Below are 15,946 nucleotides of genomic sequence, written 5' to 3' on the forward strand. Positions count from 1 at the left end.
CCATCAAGATTGGTGTTGCTACACCCTCCTACGATACATCTGTTAACCATTTTAATAATTACGCGATAACGTTGAAGAAATTTGCAGAAAACCACCAGGTCGTTTTCTCATAAACAAACCAGCGCTGACGTAGGATTCAGAGGGAGGCGTCCCGCAAGCGACTTCACGAAAATCAATGTTTCCCGGGAAATCCAAACGCCAAGTTTTTTCAGAGGCGGACCAATTCGCCTCAAATGGCTTGATTTCAACTGAATTTTGACCAAGAATACCTTTGCAGAAACACAAAGAATTGCCCAAGACTGCACACAGTTGAGAAGGCTGGTGAAACACTCACTCAAATAGAGCCCCCACAACCCGGGGTAGAGTTACGGAACCAAGGCAAGGCAAGGCACATGTAGGACGGCTTGGACACAAAGTGAGAGAGGCGAGATTGAGATGGTTTGGATACATACAGAGAAGAGATCCAGGGTATATTGGGGAAAGAATGTTGGAGATGGAGTTGCCAGGTAGAAGGAAAAGAGGAAGACCAAAGATAAGATTTATGGATGTGGTGAAGGAGGATGGTTGGTACTACAGAAAAATATATGGAGGACAGGAGGAGATGGAGGGACATTATCCACTGTGTTGACCCCTAACGGGAACAGCCAAAAGAAGAAGAAGATACACACTAAATGTAGACACATTGTTATCAGGATACTTGTCTTAATATTAGTACTTGATTGAAAGAAAAATCAGTGGTACTGCCCATCCGCCTCTCATAGCTCCAGGGTCTTAAGTTCAATCCTGAACACAGGTTACTGTCTATTTTTTTTCCTATGTTCTCCCAATATTCATATGGGTGTCCTCTGGGTTCTCCATCCTTCCACCTCCTAAAAACATGCTGGTGGGTGAAGTAGCAACTATAAGGTCTTTTTCTTTTGATTTGTGGCCATTTTAGCTGAGAGTTCGGTACGGTTGATAAAGTGTGAAAACTGTTTTCAAGCCAAGGAGCGGTCTAGAGAACCGATCTCTGGTCCATTTGAAAATAGTGGTCTAGGGTTTGCTTCAACCGAAAAATAGTGTCAGGTGTGAAAGCTACATTCTCTTGGTGCTGTATACCAAGTTATATACTGTAATTGGATCAACTTGGTATGCTACTTCCTGTTTCTAATTTTTATTATCGGCAAAAGGGTTATTATGATTATTGTTATATAAAACTAGACTTTCATAGGACTAGCGTACTTTAATCAGCTTACCTCTGTAGTGCAAAAATGCATGTCTCATGCCAACCTGCTTGGCTAGAAAGCTCCTTATGTGAGAACAGTGCCTCACTTGCAGGTATTCCTGCATGATGGCATGCCATGCATTCAAATAGTGCTGTTTTTCACCACTTGAGTATTGGTTCCACAGGACGACGAGACCGTCAATGATGGCGTAGCTCACTCCGGCCCGGTCTAATCCAGAAGGAACGATCTAAAGTGGGCCACCTTGCGCAATAAATGTTGCAAGCTATATATGTTATATACAAGCTATATATAGGAGCTATATATACCCTAGGAATACCTACCTATTTGCCAGAAAGAATCCAAAATGGCGACGAATGGACTGAGAAGAAGCGATTTTTGTTGAACTGCTCATTAAGGCTTAATTAGTCCAGAACTTCATTAATAATTGTAATTAAGCAAATCTGGGTAGAAGTTGGGGCGGCACGGTGGTGTAGTGGTTAGCGCTGTCGCCTCACAGCAAGAAGGTCCGGGTTCGAGCCCCGTGGCCGGTGAGGGCCTTTCTGTTTGGAGTTTGCATCTTCTACCCCGTGTCCGCGTGGGTTTCCCCCGGGTGCTCCGGTTTCCCCCACAGTCCAAAGACATGCAGGTTAGGTTAACTGGTGACTCTAAATTGACCGTGAGTGTGAATGGTTGTCTGTGTCTATGTGTCAGCCCTGTGATGACCTGGCGACTTGTCCAGGGTGTACCCCGCCTTTCGCCCGTAGTCAGCTGAGATAGGCTCCAGCTTGCCTGCGACCCTGTAGAACAGGATAAAGCGGCTAGAGATAATGAGATGAGATGAATGGGTAGAAGTTATATGCACCCTAGGTACCCCTACCTTCAGGCCAAAAAGAATAAAAATCAGTGAAGAATTGAGAGAGAAGAAGCAATTTATGTGGAAACTGCTTGTTAGGGCTTAATTAATTCATATCTTCATTATTAATTGCAATTATGCAAATTTGGGTAGAAGTTATATGTACTCCAGGCAGACCTACCTTCCTGCCGAAAAGAATAAAAACCGGTGAAGAACTGAGAGACAAGAAGTGATTTTGGTGAAATGTGGACGACGACGGATGGATGACGTACAACACACGATGGCATAAACTCATCGCCTGTCGGCCGGATGAGCTAAAAAAATAAAAAAAAACAGCAAAAGGCTGAAACACATGCCTACCATTTCGCAAACCTGCATGCACAAAAGTGAGGCATGGAATTGCACAATTAATCCATGGTTCTTCAGTGTGACTGCAAATCTGCTATTATGACCCCCTCTACCAAAAAAGAGCCCACAATTGGTCCTGGGTTCAGACTTGTGTGTAAAAATGCACACAGTCATCTCAGATGGTTGTCATGCCAACACAACAGCTCTGACTCAGACTATTAGAGTTCATTATCAGATCCATTCATCCGTTATCTGTAAATGCTTATCCTGTGCAGAGTCGTGAGCAAGCCGAAGTCTATCCCAGCTGACTATGGGTGAGAAGTGGGGTACACCCTGGACAAGTTGCCAGGTCATCACAGGGCTGACACACAGAGACGAACAACCATTCACACCTACGGTCAATTTAGAGCCACCAATTAGCCTAACCTGCATGTCTTTGGACTGTAGGGGAAACCAGAGTACCTGGAGGAAACCTGCATAGAGATGGGGAGAACATACCGTACAAACTCCACACAGAAAGGCCCCCGTCAGGCACTGGGCTCGAACCCAGAACCTTCTTGCTGTGAGGCGACAGTGCTAACCACTACACCACCATGCCATCCCAGATACATATATCTCTTATTTATTCAAGAAACTACATAAGCTTTAACAGTGGACTGAAATAATACTGAAATAGCTTGACTATAAAAACAACTGGCATGAGCGATCTCTTCACCTAACGTTCCCTGCTTATAAAAACAAAAAGGGTTTGACCTTCAGCTATTTATTTACTTATTTATTTATTTTACTTTGAATGGACCTGAGAGCAGATGGTGTCAATATGAACATGGAAAAAGTATCATGCAACACACTGAACTCACTCGGAATATGCAAACATTTTTCCAACGAACACTCATATCCAGTATGCTACACACAGAGCTCAGCGTAAATGAGTCCACCCCCTTTGAAAAGTAACATTTTAAACAATATCTCAATGAACACAAATGATTTCCAAAATGTTGACAAGACAAAGTTTAATATAACATCTGTTTAACTTATAACGTGAAAGTAAGGTTAATAATATAACTTAGATTACACATTTTTCAGTTTTACTCAAATTAGGGTGGTGCAAAAATGAGTACACCCCACAACAAAAACTACTACAACTAGTACTTTGTATGGCCTCCATGATTTTTAATGACAGCACCAAGTCTTCTAGGCATGGAACGAACAAGTTGGCGACATTTTGCAACATCAATCTTTTTCCATTCTTCAACAATGACCTCTTTTAGTGACTGGATGCTGGATGGAGAGTGATACTCAACTTGTCTCTTCAGAATTCCCCATAGGTGTTCGATTGGGTTCAGATCAGGAGACATACTTGGCCACTGAATCACTTTCACCCTGTTCTTCTTCAGAAATCCAACAGTGGCCTTAGATGTGCGTTTAGTCGTGTTGGAAAAGTGCACAACGGCCAAGGGCACGGAGTGATGGCAGCATCTTCTCTTTCAGTATAGAGCAATACATCTGTGAATTCATGATGCCGTCAGTGAAATGCAGCTCCCCGACACCAGCAGCACTCATGCAGCCCCACATAAGGACACTGCCACCACCATGTTTCACTGTAGGCACCATGCATTTTTCTTTGTATTCCTCACCTTTGCGACGCCATACAGTTTTGAAGCCATCGGTTCCAAAAACATTTATCTTGGTCTCATCACGCCAGAGTATAGAGTCCCAGTAGTCTTCATCTTTGTCAGCATGGGCCCTGGCAAACTCTAGGCGGGCTTTTTTGTGCCTGGGCTTTAGGAGAGGCTTCTTTCGTGGACGGCATCCATGCATGCCATTCCTCTGCAGTGTACGCCGTATTGTGTCGCGGGAAATAGTCACCCCAGTTTGGCTTTCTACTTCTTTAGATAACTGCAGTGAACTTGCATGCCGATTTTCTTCAACCCTTTTCATCAGAAGACGCTCCTGTCGAGGTGTTAACTTCCGTGGACGACCTGGACGTCTCTGTGAGATGGTTGCAGTTCCATCTTTCTTAAATTTTTGTACCACTTTTGCTACAGTATTCTGACTGATAAGTAAAGCTTTGCTGATCTTCTTGTAGCCTTCACCTTTGTGATGGAAATAAATTATTTTCTTTGGGGAATTCTGAAGAGACAAGTTGAGCATCACTCTCCATCCAGCATCCAGTCACTAAAAGAGGTCGTTGTTGAAGAATGGAAAAAGATTGATGTTGCAAAATGTCGCCAACTTGTTCGTTCCATGCCTAGAAGACTTGGTGCTGTCATTAAAAATCATGGAGGCCATACAAAGTACTAGATGTAGTAGTTTTTGTTGTGGGGTGTACTCATTTTTGCACCACCCTAATTTGAGTAAAACTGAAAAATGTGTAATCTAAGTTATATTATTAACCTTACTTTCATGTTATAAGTTAAACATATGTTATATTAAGCTTTGTCTTGTCAACATTTTGGAAATTGTTTGTGTTCATTGAGATATTGTTTAAAATGTTACTTTTCAAAGGGGGTGCACTCATTTACGCTGAGCACTGTATTTCAGTGTTTTAGGAAATGTGAATGATTCTAAATATGCAAAAACACACTTATTCCTGCAAGGCTTCCTATTGGAGTAATTGGCCTTGTATAATCACAAACATCCATCATATCCTCAGGATATTCTGTGCATTATGAATGAATACTGTAACGTATTCATGGAAATTTTTCAGCCAATAGGAACATGGACAGAATGTCATGCTTCGAGCTACTGGGCGATAATGACATTATATAGATTCAATGATTATAAAATGATAATATATTTCAAAATAAATGCACAGTGTAACATATGGTAGCTAGCTTATATAATTCATGAGCCACAACAGTTATCTTGTTTCGTTTCCAGCTTTTAACTTCTCATCATACACAGCAGGAGAAACTCGACCTGACTGGAATAAATACAGAGTATAGGACACACAGGAAAAACAGGATGATGACAGGATGTGCTGTAATCAAATATGCCATGCACTGAGAGGCTGAAATTATGGATTCTCTGAGATGACTGGTATAGTACTATTTTCTGAGGGGCACAGAGAATCCATAATTCCCGATACCTCTCAGTGCATGGTATATCAGATTTATATCCTTTATCAAAAACTAAAAGTGTTAAGATTGAATCTCGGCATAAACTCGCTGGAGACAGCCACGTTTGTTGTTTAGCTCGGTGTGACCTTTGACCTATGTGTGTGCAGTGTACCATGCTATCGCCTGCCTCGCTAGGCATGATCATGATACGTAGATCTACACACAAAGAAACGTGGATCCACAGCTGTGACTCGAGTCGGACGTATAGCTTGAAATTCTGACGTAAGTTCATGGTATATCCAGGATTTATTCTATCCACATTCACTGGATATGAGCAATTGAGCGCTCTGATTAGCTACTCGACTACTAGGCTATCAACTCATATACCGCGAGTAGAGATAAACAAAATGGCAGAGCGTGTTGCTGAACCAATCGAGGACGAAATAAAAACTCGACTCGAAAACAAAACCACAAAAAATACAAAAAAAAAAGTATTTGATGGTAAGAACGTATCTTTCTTTATTTTTCAAGAATTATTATCGCATTTTTCACAAATTGATAGTCATTTCGCCGCTTTGTTTACGTTCTAAGCGGAAATGATTTTGCTGAACGTTTTGTATAAAGATTTTATTTATCGAATTTGCAAAAAATAACAATAAAAATGCTCTGTTTTTCAAAATCCAGTGAATGTGAATAGAATAAAAGAGTTATTCCATTCAATCTCGTCATACATGGCTTATAGCCAACTCGGTGCTATGCCCCTCGTCAGCTACCAGCTCATGTACGACTCAGTTTTGTGGAATAACTGTTAAACACCATGACTGACTCACACCATATCTTTTTTTTTTTTTCCATTTTTGACATCAGCGGCACGGTGGTGTAGTGGTTAGCACTGTCGCCTCACAGCAAGAAGGTCCGGGTTTGAGCCCCGTGGCCGATGAGGACCTTTCTGTGCGGAGTTTGCATGTTCTCCCCGTGTCCGTGTGGGTTTTCTCCGGGTGCTCCGGTTTCCCCCACAGTCCAAAGACATGCAGGTTAGGTTAACTGGTGACTCTAAATTGACCGTAGGTGTGAATGTGAGTGTGAATGGTTGTCTGTGTCTATGTGTCAGCCCTGTGATGACCTGGCGACTTGTCCAGGGTGTACCCCGCCTTTCGCCCGTAGTCAGCTGGGATAGGCTCCAGCTTGCCTGCGACCCTGTAATGAGATGAGATGAGATTTTAAAACATTTCTGAATAGAGTTATTTCCTGTTATGTAAGCCTACATGCCGTCAAAGTCCTGCTCAGTCACGTTTTTTTCTTTTCGATCCTGGTTTACGTGAAGAAAAAGGGTACAAGGGTTAGAAAAAAATATATCCACCTTTTGGTGAAGTCACTTCATCTTACACTAAAAAAAATTAGAAAAATCCAACCTTTAAATGAAATTCATTTATTCTGAGAAAAACAAATCGCTCATCAAGAAATAATTATTTTCAACAAAAACACATGTTCCATAATTATTGACACCACTGCATTGAATGCTTTATACAGCCTCCCTTTGCCAGTAAAACAACACTGAGACTCTTCTATAACATTTTATTAGGTTGGAGAAACAGAGCAGGGCATCTGAGACCATTCCTCTTTACACAATCTCTCCACATCATCCAGGGTCCTCGGCCCTCTCTTGTGCTCTCTCCTCTTCAGCTCAGCCCACAGGTTTTCAATGGGGTTCAGGTCTGGGGACTGAGATGGCCAGGGCAGAAGCTTGATTCCGTGGTCAGCGAACCATTTTTGTGTTGATTTGGACATATTCTTTGGATCATTGTCCTGCTGGAAGATCCAATGATAACCCAGTTTTAGTTTCCTGGCAGAAGCAGCCAGATTTAGATTTAAAATATCCTGGTATTTCATGGCATTCATGATGCCATGAACCAAGATTTGCAAGGACTTTGGAGGAAAAACAGCCACGAAACATCATAGAACTTCCACCATATTTTACAGTTGGGATGGGATTCTTTTCATTATAGCCATCCTTCAATTTACACCAAACCCACCTTGAATGTCTCATCTCATCTCATTATTTCTAGCCGCTTTATCCTGTTCTACAGGGTCGCAGGCAAGCTGGAGCCTATCCCAGCTGACTACGGGCGAAAGGCGGGGTACACCCTGGACAAGTCGCCAGGTCATCACAGGGCTGACACATAGACACAGACAACCATTCACACTCACATTCACACCTACGGTCGATTTAGAGTCACCAGTTAACCTAACCTGCATGTCTTTGGACTGTGGGGGAAACCGGAACACCCGGAGGAAACCCATGTGGAAACAGGGAGAACATGCAAACTCCACACAGAAAAGCCCTCGCCGGCCACGGAGCTCGAACCCGGACCTTCTTCCTGTGAGGTGACAGCACTAACCACTACACCACCGTGCCACCCCCACCTTGAATGTTTATTGCCAAAAAGCATCATTTTAATGACATCACACCATAGAACACAGTTCCAGTCAAAGTTGTAGTAGTGTTTCACAAACTCACGCTTGCTTTAATTGACAGAAAAGGCTTTTTTTTTTTTGGCAGATCTTACAAATAATCTGTTGGCATGGAGGTGGAGTCTGATGGTGGTTTTGGAGGCTTGGAAACCCCAATATTTTACTTCTTCTTGTAATTCACCAACAGTGATCCTTGAGGATTTTTTTTGTCTCTCTTACCATCCTCCTTATTGTGCATAGTGGCAAAATAAACTTGGATCCTCTTCCAGGCAAGTTTGTAACAATTCCAGTTGGTGTCCACTTTTTATTATTGCCCTAACAGTAGAAATGGACATTTTCAGATGAGTAGCTATTTTTTATAATGATTCCCTGACTGATGAAGGTCAACACATTTCTCCCTCATTTGGTTCGTGTGTATGGTAGTTTTGTGTAATCTACTATAAGATAAAGAAGATTAAGTGTAGCTTTAAGCAGGGCTGGGAGAAACAAATGAAGTGATTCTCGGAGAGGAATTTTTTTTTTTGACAATTCAGAATCCACTACTTCCATAGTGCTTTTAAATATAAGGCTGTAAGCTTTGTGTTAGCTGTCTCTAATATTTATGTCCCAATATCTTGACCACATTTTAGGATGAAAATAATCATTTTAGATATTTTATTTTATATTGAAAAATTAGCGGGCGGCACGGCGGTGTAGTGGTTAGCGCTGTCGCCTCACAGCAAGAAGGTCCGGGTTCGAGCCCCGTGGCCGGCGAGGGCCTTTCTGTGTGGAGTTTGCATGTTCTCCCCGTGTCCACGTAGGTTTCCTCCGGGTGCTCCGGTTTCCCCCACAGTCCAAAGACATGCAGGTTAGGTTAACTGGTGACTCTAAATTGAGCGTAGGTGTGAATGTGAGTGTGAATGGTTGTCTGTGTCTATGTGTCAGCCCTGTGATGACCTGGCGACTTGTCCAGGGTGTACCCCGCCTTTCGCCCGTAGTCAGCTGGGATAGGCTCCAGCTTTCCTGTGACCCTGTAGAACAGGATAAAGTGGCTAGAGATAATGAGATGAGATGAGATGAAAAATTAGCTGTCTTGGAGAGGACATTTTTCTGACACAATTCCATACTAATTTGATCAAAATAGTCTGAAAACTTACTGGCATTCTACATTAAAACTTAACTATGTTTCCAATGATATGGAACCAAATATTTGTTTTATGGTATAAAGAATGATTTAAGTGCATCCCTTTTGGAGCTACCTGTGGTCAAAAAAGCACTTTTTCTAAATGACATGAGTAATTTTGCTAAATATGACATATGTTGCCATACATTCACCAAAAATAACGTTATCACCAAATTTTTTTGTGCATGGTAAATAGAGCTATCACAGGGCTACAATAAACAACCAAGTTTATTTAGTCAAGCCTTTTGATATTGAAGATAATAAGTGTTAAATGTGATTTTTAGTGTGCGTACCCTGATTGTAAAACAACCCATAAGGGATTTGTTTTGCTCTGAATAAATTTTTAAATTAAAGATGGGATTTTTCTCTTTTTTTTTTTCAGTGTCAAATGAAGCTACTTCACCAGAAACTGGATTTATTCTAACCCCCCCCCCCCCCCCCCCCCCCCCCCTTTTAAATAATCTTTACAAGGGGTGCCAAAAATTATGGAGGGCACTGTAAGCTTATATACAGTTAATACATATGGCTATTTATTTGAAGAAAAAGGTTAAGATATACAACCTATTATCAAAACACAGAGTACTAGATAATACACAATGCACTACTATATTTTGTATGACACCAATCAAATATAAATGGAGTAATGATGAGTGATGACAGTAAAGACAGTTGTGGACTATAATAACGTCCAAGCCACCTGCCTTCCCTTCCCCCAACCTGCGCTCTCTCTCTCTCTCTCATCCATCTGCTAGCTCTCTCTCCCACTCTCTCACCATGTGTTCAAATACCAGGCACATTATTCAGCAGATTGGGCCTCTCCCTTTCTTTCTAACACACACATGCAAGCAAACACACACACACACACACACACACACACACACACACACACACACACGTGCCAGAAGCAGCACAAGATGAACCTAAATCCAAAGCTGATAGATCATAAACAATCTATGATCATTTAGGGAAAGTTATGATGTTTCTTTAAAAACAACAACCAATAATTTTATGTGTTTTGTGTGAGGAATAAAACATGACATGGTGTGCTGTTATTGGAAAATAATCAACTATGAGATGTGATGTGGCCTAACACAAAACATAGTTATTTATATGCTAAAGTTGATTATTTTCCCACTACAGCACACTCTAAAGTTTTATTCGGTTTATACCACAATGATTTATCAACAATTCTTTATTTTTTAAACAGTTTTATAGTTAATTTTATAACAATAAGCTAATAATTAGAAAATATCCAGATTGGTTCAAGCTGACAGGAAGTGCAAAGTCATTCGAATAACCACTCTTTACAAATGTGGTGAGCAGAAAAGCATCTCAGGACACATAAAACGTTGAATTTTGAGGTAAGTGAGCAGAAGACCACATCAGGTTCCACTCCTGTTAGCCAAGAATTGGAATCTGAGGCGACAGCAGGCACAGACTCGTTCACCCGAACTGGACAGCTGAAGATTGGAAAAACTGTCTGGTTTTGGTATGCCTGTACTTTTATGGTTACACGTTAAATGAAAATACAAACCAGACCATTTTGACAGAATGGAATACATGGATTAAAAAAGACATTTTCTGTATGATAGATGTAAGGAATAAAACACTTGGGGATGTGCTGTTATAAGAAAATAAACAACGACAGGGTGGTTTGATGAACCAGATTGCTAAAACAGCACAAGTGTTTTATTCCTCTTCTATAACAGCAATTAGCCAAAAACTACCAGAATACTCTGTGCATTTTTTTAAAGAATAGCAGGTGATACTTTTTATCAGATTATAGTTACATTGAACTCGGGACCCTTACTCACCCAGGACACGAAACGGAGGATAGGCTGCGGCTGCTGGATAAACACTATCGGACTGAAGGCACCTCCGGCTTTTCCTGCCCCATATGCCTGCTCCATCCTCCCGTGGTCTGGCGCAGCTCTGTTTCCCACAGGTTATTACACAGGTTAGGCTACCAGCTGAAACGCTACAGGTTATTATACAGGTCACACCACCAGCTCAGACTCCACAGGTTATTATACAGGTCACACCACCAGCTCAGACTCCACAGGTTATTATACAGGTCACACCACCAGCCCAGACTCCACAGGTTATTATACAGGTCACACCACCAGCCCAGACTCCACAGGTTATTATACAGGTCACACCACCAGCTCAGACTCCACAGGTTATTATACAGGTCACACCACCAGCCCAGACTCCACAGGTTATTATACAGGTCACACCACCAGCTCAGACTCCACAGGTTATTATACAGGTCACACCACCAGCTCAGACTCCACAGGTTATTATACAGGTCACGCCACCAGCCCAGACTCCACAGGTTATTATACAGGTCACGCCACCAGCTCAGACTCCACAGGTTATTATACAGGTCACGCCACCAGCTCAGACTCCACAGGTTATTATACAGGTCACACCACCAGCTCAGACTCCACAGGTTATTATACAGGTCACGCCACCAGCTCAGACTCCACAGGTTATTATACAGGTCACACCACCAGCCCAGACTCCACAGGTTATTATACAGGTCACACCACCAGCCCAGACTCCACAGGTTATTATACAGGTCACACCACCAGCTCAGACTCCACAGGTTATTATACAGGTCACGCCACCAGCCCAGACTCCACAGGTTATTATACAGGTCACGCCACCAGCTCAGACTCCACAGGTTATTATACAGGTCACGCCACCAGCTCAGACTCCACAGGTTATTATACAGGTCACGCTACCAGCTCAGACTCCACAGGTTATTATACAGGTCACGCCACCAGCTCAGACTCCACAGGTTATTATACAGGTCACACCACCAGCCCAGACTCCACAGGTTATTATACAGGTCACGCCACCAGCTCAGACTCCACAGGTTATTATACAGGTCACACCACCAGCTCAGACTCCACAGGTTATTATACAGGTCACACCACCAGCCCAGACTCCACAGGTTATTATACAGGTCACACCACCAGCTCAGACTCCACAGGTTATTATACAGGTCACACCACCAGCTCAGACTCCACAGGTTATTATACAGGTCACGCCACCAGCTCAGACTCCACAGGTTATTATACAGGTCACGCCACCAGCCCAGACTCCACAGGTTATTATACAGGTCACGCCACCAGCTCAGACTCCACAGGTTATTATACAGGTCACACCACCAGCCCAGACTCCACAGGTTATTATACAGGTCACGCCACCAGCTCAGACTCCACAGGTTATTATACAGGTCACACCACCAGCTCAGACTCCACAGGTTATTATACAGGTCACGCCACCAGCCCAGACTCCACAGGTTATTATACAGGTCACGCCACCAGCTCAGACTCCACAGGTTATTATACAGGTCACGCCACCAGCTCAGACTCCACAGGTTATTATACAGGTCACGCTACCAGCTCAGACTCCACAGGTTATTATACAGGTCACGCCACCAGCCCAGACTCCACAGGTTATTATACAGGTCACGCCACCAGCCCAGACTCCACAGGTTATTATACAGGTCACACCACCAGCTCAGACTCCACAGGTTATTATACAGGTCACACCACCAGCCCAGACTCCACAGGTTATTATACAGGTCACACTACCAGCTCAGACTCCACAGGTTATTATACAGGTCACACCACCAGCCCAGACTCCACAGGTAATTATACAGGTCACACCACCAGCTCAGACTCCACAGGTTATTATACAGGTCACACCACCAGCCCAGACTCCACAGGTTATTATACAGGTCACACAACCAGCCCAGACTCCACAGGTTATTATACAGGTCACACTACCAGCTCAGACTCCACAGGTTATTATACAGGTCACACCACCAGCCCAGACTCCACAGGTTATTATACAGGTCACACAACCAGCCCAGACTCCACAGGTTATTATACAGGTCACACCACCAGCTCAGACTCTACAGGTTATTATACAGGTCACACCACCAGCCCAGACTCCATAGGTTATTATACAGGTCACACCACCAGCTCAGACTCCACAGGTTATTATACAGGTCACACCACCAGCCCAGACTCCACAGGTTATTATACAGGTCACGCCACCAGCCCAGACTCCACAGGTTATTATACAGGTCACACCACCAGCTCAGACTCCACAGGTTATTATACAGGTCACACCACCAGCCCAGACTCCACAGGTTATTATACAGGTCACGCCACCAGCCCAGACTCCACAGGTTATTATACAGGTCACGCCACCAGCTCAGACTCCACAGGTTATTATACAGGTCACACCACCAGCCCAGACTCTACAGGTTATTATACAGGTCACACCACCAGCCCAGACTCCACAGGTTATTATACAGGTCACACCACCAGCCCAGACTCCACAGGTTATTATACAGGTCACGCCACCAGCCCAGACTCCACAGGTTATTATACAGGTCACGCCACCAGCTCAGACTCCACAGGTTATTATACAGGTCACACCACCAGCCCAGACTCCACAGGTTATTATACAGGTCACACCAGCAGCTCAGACTCCACAGGTTATTATACAGGTCACACCACCAGCTCAGACTCCACAGGTTATTATACAGGTCACACCACCAGCCCAGACTCCACAGGTTATTATACAGGTCACACCACCAGCCCAGACTCCACAGGTTATTATACAGGTCACACCACCAGCCTAGACTCCACAGGTTATTATACAGGTCACACAACCAGCCCAGACTCCACAGGTTATTATACAGGTCACACAACCAGCCCAGACTCCACAGGTTATTATACAGGTCACACCACCAGCCCAGACTCCACAGGTTATTATACAGGTCACACCACCAGCCCAGACTCCACAGGGTATTATACAGGTCACACCACCAGCCCAGACACCACAGGTTATTATACAGGTCACACCACCAGCCCAGACTCCACAGGTTATTATACAGGTCACACCACCAGCTCAGACTCCACAGGTTATTATACAGGTCACACCACCAGCCCAGACTCCACAGGTTATTATACAGGTCACGCCACCAGCCCAGACTCCACAGGTTATTATACAGGTCACGCCACCAGCTCAGACTCCACAGGTTATTATACAGGTCACACCACCAGCCCAGACTCCACAGGTTATTATACAGGTCACACCACCAGCCCAGACTCCACAGGTTATTATACAGGTCACACCACCAGCCCAGACTCCACAGGTTATTATACAGGTCACGCCACCAGCCCAGACTCCACAGGTTATTATACAGGTCACACCACCAGCTCAGACTCCACAGGTTATTATACAGGTCACACCACCAGCCCAGACTCCACAGGTTATTATACAGGTCACACCAGCAGCTCAGACTCCACAGGTTATTATACAGGTCACACCACCAGCTCAGACTCCACAGGTTATTATACAGGTCACACCACCAGCCCAGACTCCACAGGTTATTATACAGGTCACACCACCAGCCCAGACTCCACAGGTTATTATACAGGTCACACCACCAGCCTAGACTCCACAGGTTATTATACAGGTCACACAACCAGCCCAGACTCCACAGGTTATTATACAGGTCACACCACCAGCCCAGACTCCACAGGTTATTATACAGGTCACACCACCAGCCCAGACTCCACAGGGTATTATACAGGTCACACCACCAGCCCAGACACCACAGGTTATTATACAGGTCACACCACCAGCCCAGACTCCACAGGTTATTATACAGGTCACACCACCAGCTCAGACTCCACAGGTTATTATACAGGTCACACCACCAGCCCAGACTCCACAGGTTATTATACAGGTCACAATACCAGCTCAGACTCCACAGGTTATTATACAGGTCACGCCACCAGCTCAGACTCCACAGGTTATTATACAGGTCACGCTACCAGCTCAGACTCCACAGGTTATTATACAGGTCACACCACCAGCCCAGACTCCACAGGTTATTATACAGGTCACACTACCAGCTCAGACTCCACAGGTTATTATACAGGTCACACCACCAGCTCAGACTCCACAGGTTATTATACAGGTCACACTACCAGCTCAGACTCCACAGGTTATTATACAGGTCACACCACCAGCCCAGACTCCACAGGTTATTATACAGGTCACATTACCAGCTCAGACTCCACAGGTTATTATACAGGTCACACCACCTGCCCAGACTCCACAGGTTATTATACAGGTCACACCACCAGCTCAGACTCCACAGGTTATTATACAGGTCACACCACCTGCCCAGACTCCACAGGTTATTATACAGGTCACACCACCAGCCCAGACTCCACAGGTTATTATACAGGTCACACTACCAGCTCAGACTCCACAGGTTATTATACAGGTCACACCACCTGCCCAGACTCCACAGGTTATTATACAGGTCACACCACCAGCCCAGACTCCACAGGTTATTATACAAGTCACACCACCAGCTCAGACTCCACAGGTTATTATACAGGTCACACCACCAGCCCAGACTCCACAGGTTATTATACAGGTCACACCACCAGCCCAGACTCCACAGGTTATTATACAGGTCACACCACCAGCTCAGACTCCACAGGTTATTATACAGGTCACACCACCAGCTCAGACTCCACAGGTTATTATACAGGTCACGCCACCAGCTCAGACTCCACAGGTTATTATACAGGTCACACTACCAGCTCAGACTCCACAGGTTATTATACAAGTCACACCACCAGCCCAGACTCCACAGGTTATTATACAGGTCACACCACCAGCTCAGACTCCACAGGTTATTATACAGGTCACACCACCAGCCCAGACTCCACAGGTTATTATACAGGTCACACTACCAGCTCAGACTCCACAGGTTATTATACAGGTCAAGCCACCA

General features: G+C 44.1%; 1 protein-coding gene across 2 annotated transcripts in view; it reads right to left on the reverse strand.

Moving 5' to 3' along the window:
• syngr1a (synaptogyrin 1a) overlaps window positions 1-15,946 on the reverse strand; it is a 46,863-nt gene that overhangs the window by 26,805 nt on the left and 4,112 nt on the right. For both annotated transcript variants that reach the window (XM_060902658.1, XM_060902659.1), the window contains exon 2: window positions 10,917-11,034. In XM_060902658.1, coding sequence (XP_060758641.1) covers window positions 10,917-11,012 — 96 coding nt within the window. In that variant the 5' untranslated portion in view covers window positions 11,013-11,034. The remainder of the gene's footprint in view (window positions 1-10,916; window positions 11,035-15,946) is intronic.

This window comes from Neoarius graeffei, chromosome 20 (assembly GCF_027579695.1).
Source record: "Neoarius graeffei isolate fNeoGra1 chromosome 20, fNeoGra1.pri, whole genome shotgun sequence".
NCBI classification, from domain to species: domain Eukaryota; kingdom Metazoa; phylum Chordata; class Actinopteri; order Siluriformes; family Ariidae; genus Neoarius; species Neoarius graeffei.